Genomic DNA, 20403 nt, shown 5'->3' with positions numbered 1-20403 from the left:
ATTGAAAGGCAAAACTGATTGTGTGTCGTCAGCGTTAAGAATTTTATGACACGCAACCACAAATCAGGCTAAATTTTTTTGATTTTCGAGTGTTTTACTTAATAAATGACATTTTTTAATAAATACCCATACATGTTTTTCTTAGCAGTGGCACTATTGGAAGATGTTAAAAAAAATGAATCTCTGACAGCGATTTAATGTTTTTGGCGATATTTACTTTTACTCAAAACTTTTTTCAGAATTTATTTTTGGCATTGAAAAAAACAAACTCGCAGGATAGCCATTTTATAAGATTAATTCAGACTGTTATATGCTTAACGGCGGCCGATGTTTTGTAGTGCTTAGCAGTGCGTGCTATCACTCCGCAGGGCCTGGGCCCTTTGTGTGTGGCCGTTAAGTAGTCAGAATTTTAACCCGATTTTCGGAATCAGTGAGCAATTATACATAGGAATTGGATAGTGGCATCCAGTGTGCATTTTTTCTGTAAACCAGTGTAGTTAATGAAGTTACAGGCAATGAAGTGCGCAGAGGTACGAAACCCCGGGTTTTAACCGTATGTCAAGATTTTGGGGGTGTTTGGCAAATTTCATATTTCGATTCTTGTTTTTCTCGACACCATTTCCCAGTTATTTCTACTTCATTCTTTTTTGTAGCACTGTGTAATTGAAGAAATTGAAACTCGAAAAATATTTCTCAAGAAATTGTCTGCTGTTAAGTTAAATTTGCGGAGTTGTGTATATAAATACAATTACCTCCACCCATAAAGGTTCCACAGCTTTTGGACAGCGCTCATATATGCCGATCCCATGTGAAAAATCTATGACCTCATCATCGGTTCCATGTATTACAAGAACAGGTGACTTCACTTTGGAAACCTTGTCAATACTAATGCAAACATTATTTTTCATCTGAAACATGTTTGTATAATTATATGGGTACTTACCTTGGGAATGCATCAAAAAACCATGTTCTCTTTGTGTTGCGGAAAACCACTCTTAATCCAGACATTAATGGGGAATGAAGAATAACTGCACCAACTTCATGCTTTGTAGCCAAATCAACCGTCGGCACTGTTCCAATACTTTGCCCATATAAAATAATGGTTTCGGGACTGATATTAAATCTATAAAGTCGTAATTGTATGAAAATATATATATTTGATGAAACATGACAAAATGCCATATACAAAATGTAATATAATTATGTAAATAAATAGATGGAAGATTACGTAATTAAACTAAATATATAGTCACCTGAGTGGAAGATCAACCTATCTCGGCAGCCAGTTCGAAAACGCCCAATCTCAGAAAACTTTCCAAGAACGCTCTACTTCGGAATTTGATTAAAGAACGCCCTATTTCAAAATTTGATTGAAAAACATCTTATCTCAGAATTTGGTCGAAGATCGCCCTAACTCAGAATTCGGTTCAAAAACTCCTTATCTCAGCTGAAAATAAATTGAAAATGTGCTGAGATAGGGCGTTTTTGAATCGGCGGCTGAAATAAGCCGTTTTTCAACAAAATTCTGAGATAGTGTTTTTGAATTAACTTCTGAAGTAGGGCGTTCTTGAAATGTTTTCTGAGATAGGGCGTTTTCGAACTGATTGCCGAGAAAGGTCGATCTTCCACTCAGGTGACGATATGTACTTGTTAAGTTATTAAATTTAACTTAGCCCTAAGAATAATATTGCGAGTTTGCATTAAGCATTAGAGCCTAAAATGTTATCGGACTTCGTTGTCCATTGCTATTAAATAATTAGATGTATTGCCAAAAGTGCATTTGTATGGTAGAGATTATTATCGAAGTGAATAGACGCAAATAAAGAGAATATTTTAAACCTTAAACACAGTGTCAGAAGTGAAAAACTTGCAAAGATGAAGACGATATTGGGTTTGCGTTTACCACAACCATTGGACTGCTCCGAATGGCCAATGGAAACAAACATTCGTAATATATCTAATAACGAATAACAAGATGTCTGAGTCCAAGCAAAACAAGATTGCTACTTTCTGTGGCTGATTGGTCATATAACATAATAATAGATTGGCGCTTACACATATGTTAGTGTATGGCCNTAAGATGTCTGAGTCCAAGCAAAACAAGATTGCTACTTTCTGTGGCTGATTGGTCAGCGAGGGGTGGAAACATATAACATAATAATAGATTGGCGCTTACACATATGTTAGTGTATGGCCGAGATTCTCCTCCAACTCGTGGCGTGCGCCTTGATGTCACACAAAGGGACCTACAGTCTTCTGCCTACTCCGAACAGCGATTGTATTTTTATTAGAAGCTGTTTTCAAGGAAGAAATACACTCGGAGGTTTGCCATTGCCTGCCAACGACGACCGCTATTAGAAAAATATTTTTTTTGTTTTCAACAATTTTTATTGAGCTCGAGGCCGTTTTTTAATGAAAACTTATTGTGGAAAAGCAACAATAATTTGAAAAAATGGTAGAAGTGATAGCTATTTCGGAAATCACCACATTTCCTCATCAGACTTCTTTCAGTAGGATTCGAACCGACGATCCCACTGACTCAGGCTGTTGCCTACGCACTGTGATAAGTTCGCCTTGTTAATTCCTGTTGCTTATTTCCACTATTTCACTTGTTAAGCCAACTACAATCAAGCGCAGCTAATCCGCTGCAATTCACTTGATCATGTGGTTGTTGGTTTTGTTGGTTTTTGTTAATATTTCTATTATTAGAATGTTTAACTTTTAGGTGTGCTCGTCCTTAAGTTATTTGTTTTTGTTATTTTATGGCCTTATAACAATTATATTCAACAATTTTTATTGCGCTCGAGGCCGTTTTTTAATGAAAACTTATTGTGGAAAAGCAACAATAATATGAAAACAATGTAGAAGTGATAGCTATTTCGGAAATCCCCACATATCCTCATCAGACTTCTTTCACAATAAGTTTTCATAAAAAACGGCCTCGAACTCAATGAAAATTGTTGAATATAATTGTTATAAGGTCATAAAATAACAAAAACAAATATTTTTTTGGTTTTCTAGTTTTTGATGTTGGGTTAAACCTGGTTGGAAGCCAGGCTCTGTGGAATCGTAGCGCGCACACAAATATTTAACATATTGTTCCCGAATAACGGTAGCAGCGAATGTTTGTAGCGTCGCCGAATCAAAACCAAATCAAAATGACGGCAGTGGTGCAAATGTGTTACCTACAAATCAACATATTCGACAATTGATAGCATCATCAAAGCGTTTGATAAATACTGTTTGCTGAAGAAAAATACAGCAACGGAGGCATTCAAGCCGGCAAGGTTGAACAAACAACCGTTTGCTGAATATGAAATCGCACTTCGCACACAAATACAATTTTGCGAATTGGAATGTCAAAATTGTAAAGCATCGTATAATGATCGCACGTGTTTACAAACCCATTTTATCACCTTATTTGTTATATGCAAAAGTTGTAGAATTAAATCGAAAACACTGGTCTACAAATTTCAACTTTTTTTCTGCGAATAAGACGGGACCTGGTGTTTCTGAACGGATTTTTCGTGCTGAACACGAATCCGGGGTCAAAAATGTCCCATCACGTCACGTTTTCGAGAAAAAAGGGGTTGAAACCCCTAAAAACAGCGTTTTTGGCCATTTTCGAAAAATTATAGAGCTGAACCCTGACGTGGTACAAATTTTGCATATATCAGAAATTAAAGGCTAAACCGTGCCCTTTCGAATGAGCCCTATGCCGAATTGATCGCGTGCACCCTTAAAGCAGGGGGTGTATTTGTGTTTAGGGGTGCAGGAAAAATTGATCACAGAAAGAATTTAATCTTAAACGATCATAGAAAATTAATAATGCCAAGGTTTTAACTATATTAAAAGTCGCTGATTACGAATCTGCAGTTAGATTTTAAAAATTTAAGATGACGGGTCGAATATGGTGGATATAAAAATTGGACTCCTAGACACAAATACACCCCCTGATCTAAGGGTGCATGCGATTAATTCGGCATAGGGCTCATTCGAAAGGGCACGATTTAGCCTTTAATTTCTGACATATACAAAGTTTGTAGCACGTCAGGGTTCAGCTCTACAATTTTTCAAAAATGGCCAAAAACGCTGTTTTTAGGGGTTTCAACCCCTTTTTTCTCGAAAACGTGACGTGATGGGAAGTTTTGGACCCCAGATTCGTGTTCAGCACGAAAAATCCGTTCGGAAACACCAGGTCCCGTCTTATTCGCAAAACCCTTGTAGACCAGTGAAATTAATCAAGCTTTCATTGGATATGCAACATGCTGTCAATAGTCATCACTTTACAAAGGTTTTGAATAAAACAATCCTAGTCCGTGCAACACCGGCTCACTATCCACAGTATTTTTTCGCAGAACTTCTTTCGCGCTTAGGATTGTAACCATTACCATGCAAAATTCTCCTTTCTGTGTTGCCGGAGAAAAGAAGCTGATCTCCTTTATGCGTAGGCGGCCTTTGGCCGCGCTAAGTGATGGTAACCCTTCTTCTTCTTCTTTTTTGGCGCTGTAACCGCCTAAGCGATTTTGGCCGAGTTCAGCAAAGCACGCCAGTCGTTTCTCCTCTGTGCCAACTGACGCCAATTGGAAACGCCAAGTGAAGCCAAGTCCTTCTCCACCTGATCTTTCCATCGCAGTGGGGNGGATCTTTCCATCGCAGTAGGGGCCTCCCTCTTTCTCTGCTACCACCAGCGGGTTCCGAGTTGAATACTTTCAGAGCTGGAGCGTCGGTGTCCATTCGAACGACATGGCCAAGCCAGCGTAGCCGCTGTATTTTAATTCGCTGCACTATGTCCGTGTCGTTGTAAAGTTCATACAGCTCATCGTTCTATCGTCTGCGGTACTCGCCGTCGCCAACGCGTACAGGCCCGTAAATCTTAAGCAAAATCTTTCTCTCAAACACTCCAAGAGCCGCCTCGTCGGATGTTGTCATTGTCCATGCTTCTGCGCCATATACCAGCACGGGCATGGTGAGTGACTTATAGAGCGTGATTTTCGTATGTCGAGAGAGGACTTTACTCCTGAATTGCCTACTCAGTCCAAAGTAGCACTTGTTGGCAAGAGTGATTCTGCGTTGGATTTCAATGCTGACATTATGGGTGGTATTATCACTTGCCAAGCGAATGATTTTGGCGAAGCGAACGGTTTGGCGAAGCGAATTAAAAGGCAGAGAAGGTATTGAAAGTGTTTGCGATGCAAAGAACTTGCACAAGCTGGTAAAAGCGAACACTCTTAATGCATATTTAAGTTGCGTTCGCCAATCCATTCGCTTCGCCAAACCGTTCGCTTCGCCAAATTCATTCGCTTCGCAAGTGATAATACCGGCCTATTATCGGTGTTTATGCTGGTTCCCAAGTAAACGAAATTCTTTACTTTCTCGAAAATGTAACTGTCAACAGTGACGTGGGTGCCAAGGCGCGAATGCGCTGAGTGTTTGTTTGATGACAGGAGATACTTCGTCTTGTCCTCGTTTACCACCAAACCCATTCGCTTTGCTTCCCTATCCAACTTCGAAAAGGCAGAACATACTTCGCGGTTTTTGTTACCGATGATGTCGATGTCATCGGCATAAGCCAGCAATTGCACGCTCTTGTAGTAAATTGTTCCTGAGCGGTTCAGTTCTGCAGCTCTTATTATCTTCTCCAACATCAGATTAAAGAAGTCACTTGAAAGGGAGTCGCCCTGTCTGAAACCCCATTTTGCGGCGAACGGCTCGGAGAATTCTCATTCCTGTGTTGCCGGAGAAGAGAAGCGCAACTCCTTTCGGCGTAGGCGGCCTTTGGCCGCGCTTAGGGATTGTAACCCTTAGCATAATTCTCATTCTGTGTTGCCAAAGAAGCGGACAGAAGTCCCTCTTCTTTTGTCAAAGGTATACTATAACATTTCTTGTGCATGCACCTACGACTAGGGACTAGGAAACTTATAGTAAACCTATAAAATTAAAAAATATTTGAGTAGTAACACACATATTCGTCTTTTTACAAAGAAATGTCTATTTCATAATCTTCTCTCTTTTCAGCAGGTTTAATTTCACAAATTCCTTGAAATTTTTAAAAGGGTGTATAATGGATCCGTGTGAAAATTTTTACAATTTCGGCTAAAGATGTATTTAGCCAAATACCCATTAAAGAAATGGCTTTTTGCGATGATATTAAGGCATCGAGGATTTTACGTGACGCCACAACCCTTCAATCGTGTTCGTATGCTGCTGAAAGTCCGGGTCTTCAACGTGGAGGGAGTGGTTGAATCGAAAATGGATATACCCCTCATCTCTTAGACAATCATATGCCTATAAAGATAAAGAATAGAAAGCATATGCAAGTAATTAGAAAATTACAAAATGGTAGAAAAATTATGAAATTTCGGCTCTACTCATTTCGATCTTTTCGGGACCTAATTTGTAAAGAAATAAAGATTGTACCAGCATGCTGGTATGTTACATGCGTCGAGCTTGATAGTACAATCACTTGATGGTGTCAGCAAGCTGGTGTCGTGTATTTCCCCTTTAAGAGAACAGTTGCGGCGCACGACAGTTGTCATTTTGATTTGAAAATTATCATTAAAATTAAATATTGTTTCGATACGTGCATATGTATAAATTTTCTGGAAATAAAAACGGATGAAAACATATCCAAACTTGCGAAAATAATAAAAATTACTACAATCAACACTCACTCAACATTGTGCCGTCCCCGCTGGGCGGTAAAAATATAAATAAATTTAAATCAACCGAAAAACGTCGGCGGTAAAACCGCTGCCGCCGCAATAATGCGCCATTCCATACGCCTTTGTGAGTTTTAAATTTGACAGCGGTTAACCGTTGACCGCTTTACCGTCGTGCAATTCTGGGTAGAGCTTAACTTGTACAAATTCGATCTTTAAAAAGTAAAAACTAACCTTGAAACATTACCGTCAACACTTCACGCCGTCACGCTAAGACTGTCGTTCTTACAACCGAATAAATCGTACAACTTCAATNTCTGCAATTCTGGGTAGAGCTTAACTTGTACAAATTCGATCTTTAAAAAGTAAAAACTAACCTTGAAACATTACCGTCAACACTTTGTACACATTGCCTAAGTTTTAATGGATGTCCTTCAGGACAGAAATGAGATCCCTCACGCTAAGACTGTCGTTCTTACAACCGAATAAATCGTACAACTTCAATAAATTCAAATTTGCCATTTTAGACAAAATTTGCCAAATAGATCGTTAGCCACTGAAAAGGTTTACGAGCTGAAAAAAGAGCTCGAAGAAATTCGCAGACATAAGAGCAAAAAACCAAATAAAACAAAAACTGTTGAATATAAAAGAAAAGAATTAGAAGCGATTTCGAAAAATAAACAATACCAAAATTTTATTTAAATTAATTTTTGACATTCTTTTATTTCATATTTAATATCATTGTATAGGCTTACAAGCATGCAAGGTGTATCAAACAAGGTGTGATAGACAACTCAGTGCGGCTCTCTTTTAAGGTACTATAATGTCAAAAAGTATAAACAAACGAATTAACCCTTAGTGATGCATGTATCTTATCAGCACTGATGCCCTAGGCTTTTATTTCGATTATAGTTTTGTTTTACTTACATTACTTACATCACATTTATTTTGTCAATAAAATAAAACAAATTGTTTATAAAGCATTGTTCACTCAAAATCGGTACGCACAAAATAGGTTATATCTTTTTAACAGGTTTTCAGAAAATAATATTTAATATATGAAAAAATAAAGGGAAGTAGTCCGCTATAGATAGATGTTAGCGAAATTTCATATTTTGCTTGTATAAATAAATAACAGATAATTTCTTTGATATTGATAAAATTTTTCGGAACACCCGTTCTAGAGACTTGAGTAATCAACTTGTTCCACTAAGCTATCTTTAGTTTAGGTTTTTTCATAGTCCGCGCATCTCTACTTATTTTGTTTTGAATAGATACCTTCGATTTGACGTAAATAGGACATATTTTTAAATTGGTGAGTTCCAGAACATTATTCATATCTTTTGGCTTCAAACCGATTTAAAGTTACCTGTGAATAATTAATTTTCTTTACAATCAACCAAAACTTTACTGAAGGTCTAAAGTAAATGATACAATGGCTTAACACTTTATGCAAGCGCTCCTTCCAGCATATTTCTGGGATCATATGACCCGTTGTGGAGTCTGATCGAGTTTTAATGAGACTGTTTCGATTCTCTCGTCATTTCATATCCCTTTGACAACTGTGTCAACTTCTATAAATTTAGTTTTAAGAGGATATCACCCTGTTTCTTTTTAGCTTAAAACTTTTAACGTGGGAGTTGACCGAAGTCAAGTTTTAAACATGTTTTTTAGTCATTGCTAAAAAATACCACATTTGGTGTGAACATTTGGGGTAAAGTAAACGGGTGCGATTTTTGTTATCAAATTTATTTAATGTAACAGAAATATATATATTATACCTCGATAAGGTTTAAGTCTTGGCATAGCTTCCATTCGCTGAACTGTGGATAATCGTTTTCCAATTCTTTCGCGCGATCTTCTTCTGATAAGCCGATTTTTTTTTATAATTGAGGTAAAGAGCCTTATCCATAAGCTGGTGCGAAATGATTTTTTTTTATGCTTAGCTTAATCTGTTAGTTTAAGCAGAAGGAATCCATTCATTGATTTTTGGAGGAAAATTAGAAGTTTTTGGTATATTTAATTTTAATTTGATTTTTATCTCGAGAATGTCGGATTTTCAACGAATTTGTTCAACATTATTTTTTGAGCAGCCAATTCCAAAACGAATAAAACTGTCAAATTAAAAGCCAGTACTATGAAATTTAAACCTCATAATGGTAGATCTATTGTCTAACGATCTGCATTGCAACTTTTTAATACATTGAAACAATTGCTGTACAGGAATTGCTGGAACGTGTACCGATTTTGAGTGAACAATGCTTTAAAATCGTTTTAGCAATTTTCTTGTTTTTAATTGTCCAAGTTTTAAGCTTTTGTGCGTTTATTTTTATATTTCAATTTTTTATCCTAAACATTATTCGACACTTATAAAAGTATGATTTTACATTTTTTACCAATTTTATATGTGAACTTAACTCTAACAATTTTGAAATTAATTCTTTTTCATACGACCTTTTCCATTAAAGACCTTGCTTCGAGCGGTTTTAATTTAAGCTCTTCCATACTTGCTTGCATGGTTTAATTATTTCGGTAAGCCGAAATATTTCTGTTCGCAACGTACATTCTAAAGAGCCGTCTGTTTGAGTTTGGGCTTCAACAAAGAATGTATCCTGATCGCGTACTAAATCCTCACTTGTATCAGTTATTTCGTATGGCATTGGGACTGCGCGTGGGTATAAACGAGCTCGTTGGAAAGTGTTTGATTTGGACATCACTTTCCTTGAAGTGGTTTTCACAAACGCGAGATGAATCACGTAGTACAACACCACAGCTTTCTTCCCATCGCTGCCGTCTTAATTTGCAACTAGGTGGTTTAAAACATCGCACTATTTTCGTGTCCTGACTTTTATTGCATACAGCGCACGTTCAAAGGTTTTGCTCCGTTTCATCTTGGTTTCCTTACATTAAATATTTAAGCAAAGTCGAACGTATTTACTTATTACCAAACTTAAATGTACTTACTTGCTCTTCTCGGCGGCTTATCTCTTAACAATTTCACGTTTATTAAGAAAATTTGTTGCTTGAAAAATTTGTGTGTATTTTTTTTTAATACAAATTTGAAAAAAAAACACATTTTCAAATGGGTTAACAATTCATTTCAATTTGACATTATAGCCTGCTTCTTATGAGAGCAATGTAAAAATCAATCACACTTTGTTGAATACATTTTGCAAGCATGATGCAAAAAAGAAGTAGTTTCAATAAACAACTTTTGACGGATAATAAAATTTTTTGAAGTTATTTATGAGTATTATCATCGGCCTTGCAATTTGGTAATATTAAAACAAAAAATCGGAGTATTTTCCTTCCAATATTTATGCCAATGTATTAATATTTCAAATCAAGGAGACTTCATTGTAATTGTTCTTTTTATTTTATAATAAAAACCACGCGCGCATTATGCTGTTATTTTTTCGTTTTCTTATTTTGGATGCAATCTTGCGATCTAAAAATCTAATTCTAAAGAATGTTCTTCCCAAATACTTAAAAACTTTTTATGTTTAGGTTCAAATTTACTTTTAAATTTCTCGTCAGATTTTGCAAAAAATTAGCTTTCAAAAATTTTGAACTTAAAAAAAAAAACCTGAAGTCGGCTTGAACAGACCGCCCTCCGATAAACAATTAACATACGTCGTATTAGTACAAAACCGCGTATCAACAAAATGCAAAACTGCCTATATGAGTTTACATAAATTATTTTCTAGAGAGTAAAAACACTCATATTTCGAAATGGTTCTCTTTTTTATTAAGCAATCACATTTCTGGCTAGTATATTTCAGGACGAATGGATAAGGCTTGAGCCAAGAGCTTGTGTGAGCAAATCCAATTATTGGCGGTTTTGCAGAACGACGATACGCGGTTTTGTACTTAAAACGACGATATGGAAGTATATTTTGATCACTTACTTCATGCGTTCGGAAACCTAGTCATCAACCCCATTTTCGAAATTATGTAGCCGGCATAATTTTCAAGTCCATCATATTCCACATCTTTGAAAGTACTGATAAAATCTTCTGCTTTAAAAAAAAAATATTTTTCTAGTGATCAGGTAGCATGAATTTGATGAAATGTCAAATGTCTGCTTTAAAAAAAAATATTTCTTCTAGAGATCAGGTAGCATGAATTTGATGAAATGCCATAATTTTATTAAAAGTCAAACGGTTAACAACAACAACGAATGTCATTAAATGGAACTGCTTTCTTGTTTGTATCATGGCTTACAAGTATGGAAAGCGCCATTTTGTTTGTTTACATTTGAAAACAGCTGAGATCACCTGATTTTCAATTCTTTCATTCTCCGCACAGAGTTACATTCAAGTTTCAGAAAAAACTTTAAAATGTAAATTGAGAAATATTTTAGAAAAATGTGTTTTTATTCATTTGAATTCATTAAATAAGAAATTAAAAATGCATGCCAAGTCTTGCATTTCCGATAATAACGATAAATGTGTATGTTCCAGGCAATAATTTAAAATATTTGTGAAACTTATCGTTTTGCGCTAAAATACAACAATGTGTGTAAAATTCGTTGCCATTGTTTCTGTTTTGAATACAATATTCGTGCCTGCCAGTGGAAAAAATAGGTAAATCTGCATTTATTTTTAAGAAAACATATAAATTAAAATATATTTCTTTCCAGAGCGACATACGGACAAGTAAGATGATAAATTTGTATGATTATTATCGCGGAAAATCTTTTGCATCAAAATTTCTATTCTAATTTGCATTTGAATTATGATATCCACAGGGATGCTTTGGAACGTATTTTTTGAAGACAAATTCTTTATAAATCTTGAGATTGTTGATTTATTTTAGAATTAAAAAAGCTAGTTTATACTAAAAAAGATATTTAGACTAGTATGTAAACTACTTTTATTACCAATTGAAACGATTTTAATGAATATGGTTACCATTAATAGTAGTATGACAGTTAGATATACAGCATATTTGACAAGAAAGATAGAATACAAGATTGCGCCGTCCTGGCGGCGATGACATATCTGTACAAAAAGTAAACAAAGTCGAATTGGATGTTGAAAGAAAATGTGAGAACAGGCAATTTTCTTAATAATACATTTTTCGATAGGGAACGTGTTTTAATTGTGCTAAATTCTAATAGCCTTATTCATAAAAACTAAGCTTTAAAAAGGTTTATAAATTGAAAAATGTTTGCAAACGGCAATTTAAAAAGCTTTTTAAAATTTTTATTTTATAGGAATAAGGGGATAAAAATATATGACTTAAAATAACTTTTAACAAGGAAAATACGAAAAAGGGTGATTTTTGCGGAAGTAGGTATGAATTGTGATGATGTGGAAATTTACCACAATGAAGAAAAATATAACAATTAGGTGAAAAAATTTGATTTTTGCAAATTTAGTGAGCAGTATCGCGTTTCAAGGACAATATTTCGGACAAATCGTTAATGAACAACTATTTTTCCTTCCCGTTTGCTTTGGTTTTGGCAAAAAAGTTGATTAGTTCCTGCCGGCGATCAAGTCATTTCAAAAACAAAATACTATTATTTGCAAGAACCATTCACTAAAATTGTAACTAACTTATTATTATTATTTATTAATTCCTTTTTGATATTCAGCAATAGCAAGATGGAAAAAATTATAAACCAAAATTAGTAACATTTTTATGAATGTAGTTATAAAACTTCACAGAGGAAACGCCGGAAAACAATGTATTGGCAACGACATAAAATGTATGGCAATTTAGATGTCAACAGAATAATAACTACGATAAAAAAGCATGAGAGAAGTGTGCGAATGAGGCAATCTTTTCAATTTGAACAAAAAATCAACAAATCAACAAGCCAACAAATTTCTTATAAAACATTTTGAATTTTGCCATGATAAAAACATTACAAGGTAAAATCATTGAGACAGTATAACGTTTGCCAGCAATATAATTTTAAAATTCGAACTCAAGCTCACACACACATTCTAATTTTTAATCTCAAACAACAATTGTGAACAATTTCATTTTTTTATTTTCAATTTCATATGATTTTAAAATGTTTGCAAACGTCAGAAATAAATCAAGGCCGACGAATTGAGATAACTTTCTAATGTTTTTATCACGATTTTTACTGGGTGTAATTGAAACTCAGTCAAATGAGGTATTAAGGAAAAGAAAAATTTGAGAATAATAAACAGATAAGTTAAATGTTATACCAAAATTCTTAAAAAGTAAAGAAATCTATTTTTTTTAATGTTACTGTATAGAGCTCTTTAAATCTATTTTATTTTTTATCAATAAGGCCATAAGCATATACCGTATTTTATACCCGAGCGCACTTATGCACAAGGGTATCATAACTTTGTTCACATAACGGTTGTTTGTAACGGGCAAAACGAATCGAGATAGATACAGACAAATGTATACATAAATGATCAGGATGAAAAGGGAAATCGATTAGGCGGTGACTGCCTGTCCGTCCGTCCGTCTGTGCATACGATAACTCGAGTAAAAATTAAGATATCTTAACTAAACTTGGTGCGTGTACTTCTTTCGGGCGTAGGACGGATGGTATTGAAAATGGGCAAAATCGAACAATAACCACGCCTACCTCCCACATAACGGTCAGTTTCAGAAATACGGAAACTGCGATATTTTAATAACTACTGAAGATTATTCACTCAAAATTTATATTTACAATAATTTTTATACTATAAATAAGAATATTATAAATCTTTGAAAAAATGGGCGTAGCCACGCCCACTTTTGGTTACATGTATATATCTTGGCAACCGCTGCACCGATTTCTTCCAAACTTGGCACAGTTGTTAGCCTTCCTAAAACATACCAAACGGCCGAAAATTTTTAAAATCGGACAATAAACACGCCCACATCCCATATAACGGTAATTTAGAGAAATACGAAATCTTCGATAAATCAGTAAATATTAAAGCTAATTTATTCAAAATTGACGCTTGCAACAATTATTTACCAAGAAATACGTTTATGATAAAATGTTGGAAAATGGGCGTGGCACCGCCCACTTATGATCACATATATTTATCTCGGTAACCGTTCTACCAATTTTTACCAAACTCAGTATGGTTATTGTGCTTGCCACATAAAAGCAAAACGTTCAAAATTATTGAAATCGGACTAAAATTACGGCTTTTCATATAACGGTAAATTTTAGAAATGCTTGAAACTTCAATATTTCGAAATTTAAGGACGCTAATTTACTCAAAATTGATACACCCCGGCTTACCATGTAGCGTGTAGGTGAAAAACATATATTTAATATTTGCGCCGGGTATTTAATGTTCGGCTCTGCCCGAACTTAGACTTTCTTACTTGTTATAAATAAATCTTATAGCAAGATGCTATATATTTATTTATACACTTTTTGGCTGGCGAAATATGTAGTTTTTTCAACTTAATAAAAAGCGTATTTAACATTAAAAGGTTTTTAATATTGAATGGCGTAACACAACAACTCTTTTAGTTCCACGAAACCCTTGAACACGTACCTGTCATCTATTTCTTCTGTTTCGACATTTCGCTATTTTGCATTTCTTTCACGTTTACGTCATTCGCATTGTCAGATTTTTGAAAGTCGTTTTGGTTCGACATTCGGCTATTTCATAATTCTTTCTTCCTCATGTCATCCATCTGCCATTTCTTACCTTCCATTGCCGTTCGCATCGTCGAACATGCCTGTCAAACACTGCCGCCATCATGCTTTTCAGTTTGGCAGGCACGTCCGCTGTTTGGCAGGCACGTCCGCTGTTAGAAAGAGAATAGACAAAAAGGGGCGTAGGATTCCATACTTGTAAGTATATACGATGTTTAATATTAGTTAAAACCAGTCTTATCTTCGTATACTTATTAGTGTTCTCCTTATAGATTGTCTAATCTCTGAAGCTGCATCGTTAAAAGTGGATGATGAAGGCTCACTATATTCGTTCCCAGAGTATGATTCCTCGTTTTCTGAAACATCATCAACCACGCGATAATGAATACAAATGTTGTGAACGCTGCTGCAACATTTGCGATTTGACATACCTTCGAAGGCTCGTTATGAAGTTCACGACCGCCTAGAAGGCATCTAAATCTATTTTTTAAAAGACCAATTGTTCTTTCTATAATATTTCTAGCTTTTGCGTGTATCTTGTTATAATGGCGGAAAGGTGATACAAGGAGTATCCAGCATCCCCTGTACGTGGAGTAACGATGTTTATAAATTTTCACTTAAATTTTGCATACCTACCCAAAATCCAGGTGTTACGTTCACCATTTATGTAGTTCCCTCTTAAAGAAATCGTGAGTGCTTCCTGGGTACTGCGCATTCACACAGCGGATTTTTATTTTGTTATCGCAAATCTGCAAATCATTTAATTAAACCTTGATGCATAACTTGTTTATCAAACTTACTATCATGGCATTGATGCTGTGTTAGCCTTTTCGGTTATAATACAGGAATTTGTCTTCAGTGGGAGAGATTATTTTAATATGAGTCCCGTCCAGACAAAACTACTCCAGGAAACCCTGTTTTTTGGTAAAAGTCCTTCTTTGCCGTTTTTCTTCATCACTTAAGTTAAGGTTTATCCAATGTGGGCAAATATGAGTTCGTAGCAACGCCAATACGTCTTTTAAAATGCAACAAAATTTGGACTGAGCCATCTGTATGTCATAATCCTTGCCTACTCCGTGCTGTTAACCTCCCTCCGCGAGAAATTTTAAAACAGAAGATAGCCAATGAACTAGGGTTATAGATGACGAGCAAGAAGGAGCTGATTTCTCTTCCAAAACACTTAGGACGCACATAAATACGGCTTTGTTTAAGCGAAAATTTTTTATGAACCTGCATTAAAATGCAGTTCGAAATAAAGTAATCATGAACACACTACACTAACATTACTTCTTGCATTTGGAGAGGGTTACTTGCGTCTCTGAAAGTTTTTCGGACCTACTACTAGCGGACCTACTTTACTTACTTTCCTCTACCATCAGCATGATTGCACTCGCCAGTGAATCCATTTTTTTATTGATAATTTTATAAAAATGTGTAAAATCAAAAATAATGCACGATTAAATTTATTTGTTTACTTTAAGCCAGCTGATTGCGAAACTTCGTACTTCGGAATTTTAATTTGGCAGCACTNAGTAATCATGAACACACTACACTTACATTACTTCTTGCATTTGGAGAGGGTTACTTGCGTCTCTGAAAGTTTTTCGGACCTACTACTAGCGGACCTACTTTACTTACTTTCCTCTACCATCAGCATGATTGCACTCGCCAGTGAATCCATTTTTTTATTGATAATTTTATAAAAATGTGTAAAATCAAAAATAATGCACGATTAAATTTATTTGTTTACTTTAAGCCAGCTGATTGCGAAACTTCGTACTTCGGAATTTTAATTTGGCAGCACTGTTTTCGAGTTCACTCGAATTCAGTGATAGCAATTTTTTCGTATTCGTAGCGAACATCCGAATTCGTAGGTTCTTTACAATGCACATAGGGGTATTTGACCGATTTAGGCGGCCAAAATTATTTGTATGAAAATTTTAACTCAAAATGTTTAGAAACGACGCACAGTGGTTCGGATAGCACATCTAGCTGGACGAAAGTCAAAATTTTTTTGTTTTTAAAATACTTAATGGTACTTGGAATACATTCCTAACAATACATTCAAATAGAAATTGCATTTATTAAAGCATTAACATATGAAAACAAACAAAAAAAGGTAAGTCAACGCCGCCTATTTGAGAACTCTATTTTAAAAGCTGAAATTTAACTTAAAAGATTGCTAATTGCACTCACAAATATTTGCATAATTGCAAATTGACTTTATAAACAAAAAATTACACTTATTCCGCTATAGATTCAGAGGTCATAACGCAATTTATGTCCACATTGGTATAAGCAAATTTATTCTGAAAAATCGTCGTTTTGATTAATTAAAAAAATAAATTAAAGAGTAGGAAAAGTAAAGGCCGCCGAAGGCCGTTATAAAACCACTTGCATATTATTCTTTACACCTTCGCAAATGCAGAGGGTAAGTTCGATAACCAAGTCTAACCAATTGGCTTAGATATTTATATTTTAGTGACGGTATGTCAAATCTCAAAATTCAAAAGTAATTATTAACAGGAATGTATCTGAATATAAATATAAGACCAGTGGCGGATCCACTAGGGGGAAAGGGGGCGGGTTTGTGTGTTAAAACAGAGAAATACTTGGAGTTATAAAACCTTTGGTTATGTAAGAGGTAAAAAAATAGTACATTGCGAATTTTCTGCTTTCTGAAATTAAAAAATTATACAACAGGCATGCAAATCTTTAAGCGCTGTTATAAAATTTTTTCTGAAATTTATTTGTGTTTCTTGCTGTGATCTTAAATTTTAGTCATGGTAAATAAAATCTTAAGAAGTGAGTTGTTTGACATATGGTGTTGCTGAAACTTTTAAAAGACAACAAGGTGTCCGTGGTTATGTGATTAGTAAATTGAAAGAAATATCTGATGAAAATGCTTGTTCCGAAGTAAATAAAGTAAATTAAGTAAATGACTTTAGATCCGTAATCAGCAACCCAGAAAATCTCCAGATACCCAGTTACATAGAAATCTACCGATTTTTTTTAATTTTCGTCCGCCATATTGGATCCGCCATTTTGAATTTTTGGTAAATGACTTTAGATATGTAATCAGCGACCCCAGATACCCAGTTTCATAGAAATCTACCGATTTTTTTTTTAATTTCGTACGGCATATTGGATCCGCCATTTTGAATTTTTGATAAGTGACTTCAGATTCGTAATCAGCGACCCAAAAATCCCCTACGTAAGAAGTGGTGTAAAGATCCATCAACGAGTATTGGTTTAAATAGTTTCGTCCAGCTAGATTTGCGATCCGAACCACTGTGCGACGTGGTACGATATTTAAAACTGTACATGTTTAAAATCAAGTAAAACAACGAAAATAAAGTTGCTTAAAGTTTGACATCGATAGACTCCATATTATCGAGGTCCGATTGTAGAAAAAGATTGATTCGCCGTATCGGCGAAGAGAAAGTTTATATCTAGGTCAGAACATAAAAAGGGTTGCCACCTTCTAAAAAATTAAATGCAATTAAGTTAAATGAATTACTACAATATGGGTATCAATCGAGATGGTTTTGAAAAGGCTGTATTTCTAAACAACACGTGAAGGGATTACCATGTGTTTAAAAATTAAATTCAACTTTAATTCTGTTGAAATGCAGTCCTGCGTACAACGTACATATCCATGCAACCCTGAATTTTTGTCTCTATAACCTTTGTAGTAATAACTGTTCTTTCACTTGCTTTTGAACTACGATTGAATAAAGACCTAATAGTAAGTGTTAACAGGCGTGTACTTGATTTTTTTACTTGGAACCAGAAGGCAAGTAAAAGCACTAAATTCAACAGGTTATGGGACCAGGTGCAAATTCCTGCAGTCCAAGTGAAAAGTAAATTTGTTTCGCTTTTTACCGGAAAACGTTAAAATGAATTCGTCGCTCTTTAACATAGAGAAGTTGGATGAGTCAAACCACGACTCTTGGAGTATTCAGCAAAAGAGTGTGCTAGTGCACCAAGAGCTATGGTCGTTAACATCGGGAGAAACACCCTGTCCAGAAGGAGCTGCAGACGACAAGAAGGTACTAATGTGGAAAGCCAAAGATGAGAAGGCGACAGCAACTATAATATTGGGTATAACGACGATGCAGATAGCCCACGTGAAGAATTGCAAGACGTCAAGTGAGGCGTGGAATACTCTTCGTGAGATTCATAGACCAAAAGGGCCGGTACGTAAGGTAACATTGTTTAAGCGTCTTCTTGGTATGCGTATGAGCGACGGCGACTGCGTTCAACAGTATGTGTGCAAATTTACTTCCTTGGCAGAAAAGCTTGAAGAAATTGGAGTAAGTCTCCAAGAAGAGTTTTTCGTCATTATGCTACTAGCAAGCTTGCCAAAATCCTTTGAAAATTTGGTCGTCGCATTGGAGGCTCGCGATGAGCTACCTAAGCTTAATTCAATAAAAATAAAGCTAATAGAAGAAGGCGAACGACGAAAATCATGTGTTACGGAAAACACCGATAGTAGCGTACAAGCGTTCATGGTTCGCGAAAGTTCTAGCAAAAAGAATAATCCTACGAATTCGAAATTAAACGAAGTAGGCAGCGCATCAAACAAAAACAATAAGAACAAACTACATAATATGAAATGCTACAATTGTGGAAAAAAGGGCCACTTCGCTGCTCAGTGCAGAGAAAAACAAAACGTACACAAACAGCAAAAAGGTGACATCAACAAAAGCAATGGATTATTTGCGGCGGTCAGCAAAAAATTGATACATACTGATGCTTGGTGCGTCGACAGTGGCGCATCCTCTCATTTGTGTTGCGACCGCGATAAGTTCAGTGAATTCGAGATGTATGAAGAAGAGATCATACTTGCTGGCGACAAAAAAATCTTAGCGACTGGCAAATGGATTGTTCGTTTGAAAACCAACATGTTTGACGTCACACTAGTTGAAGTATTGTTCGTACCAGGGCTACAATGTAATTTTATATCAGTTTCCAAAGCAGTAAACAGTGGGTACATAGTGGAATTTACACGAAATGAAGCTATGATCAAAGATAAGAACGGGGCATTGATTTTAAGTGCAAACAAGTTATGTGATCTATTTCTATTTGAGCCCAATAAAAACAAATTGTTTTTTGCATGCAAACCCACCCATGAGGCAATGAAGTGGCATTCTAGATACGGTCATCTAAATTTTGCTAGCTTGCGTGAATTGAGCAACAACAACATGGTTCGGGGAATGAAAGTAAATATGCCAACAGACATAAATTGTATTATATGTATGTCTAGTAAGTGTAGCCAGCGGCCATACAGTAAGTCAGATAGCCGAGCAGCAGAGATTTTGGGGTTGATTCACTCGGATGTGTGTGGGCCCATGAGACATGAATCGATTGGTGGTGCGAAATATGTATTGACGTTCATGGATGATAAGACTAGATTTGTATTTGTTTACTTTTTGAGACGCAAAGATGAAGTCCTAGATAAGTTTAAAGAATTTAAACAAATGGTTGAGTGCCAAACACAAAAAAGAATAAAAATGCTTCGTAGTGATAACGGCACAGAATTTGTGCATAATGCGTTTGATAGATTTCTTAAAGAGCATGGTATTGTGCGCCAATTAACAGTACCCTACACACCACAACAAAACGGCGTAGCAGAGAGGCTAAATCGTACACTAATTGAGATGGCAAGGTGTATGGTAGTAAGTTCTGGTGTGAGTGAATGGTTGTGGGCAGAGGCTGTTAATACGGCAGTATACCTAAGAAACCGTGCACCAACAAGAGCATTGAATGCTACGACACCATACGAAGCATGGTATGGCTATAAGCCTGCGGTTGGGCATTTACGTATATTTGGGTCACTCGCGATAGCTTTGGATAAAAAGCAAAAAGACAAATTCAAACCAAGAGGCAAGGAGTATTCATGGTCGGTTACTCCGATACATCAAAAGCGTACAGACTATATGATAAACAAACACGACAATTGATAGTGAGTAGAGATGTCTACTTTGTAGAGTCAACATCGGCGAAACAACATGACGGGTTGAATACTGAGGTTGCAGAAGGTGTGCAAGAAATCCGATTGCGATTGATATGGACACTTTTGGTAATGAATTGCGGCAGCAACGCACAAATTTAGATACAATGCCGATTGAAAACGCA

At 35.7% G+C, this 20403-nt stretch overlaps 1 protein-coding gene across 1 annotated transcript; it reads right to left on the bottom strand.

Moving 5' to 3' along the window:
- Window positions 1-681: 681 nt before the first annotated feature.
- Window positions 682-9322, bottom strand: LOC108361062 (protein ABHD17C-like). The gene is made up of 4 exons (XM_017613593.1): window positions 9170-9322; window positions 6263-6288; window positions 944-1123; window positions 682-885 (listed from the first exon to the last, which is right to left on the bottom strand). Exons 1-4 carry the CDS (start codon window positions 9320-9322, stop codon window positions 717-719), a joined length of 528 nt encoding a protein of 175 aa, XP_017469082.1. The 3' UTR covers window positions 682-716.
- Window positions 9323-20403: the final 11081 nt, after the last annotated feature.

The sequence above is a fragment of the Rhagoletis zephyria genome, unplaced genomic scaffold (genome assembly GCF_001687245.7).
Source record: "Rhagoletis zephyria isolate East Lansing unplaced genomic scaffold, Rhagoletis_zephyria_1.1 Rzeph_scaffold_00691, whole genome shotgun sequence".
Classification (NCBI taxonomy): domain Eukaryota; kingdom Metazoa; phylum Arthropoda; class Insecta; order Diptera; family Tephritidae; genus Rhagoletis; species Rhagoletis zephyria.
The sequence above is the reverse complement of the archived record's forward strand: the minus strand, read 5'-3'. Positions and strand labels throughout refer to the sequence as shown.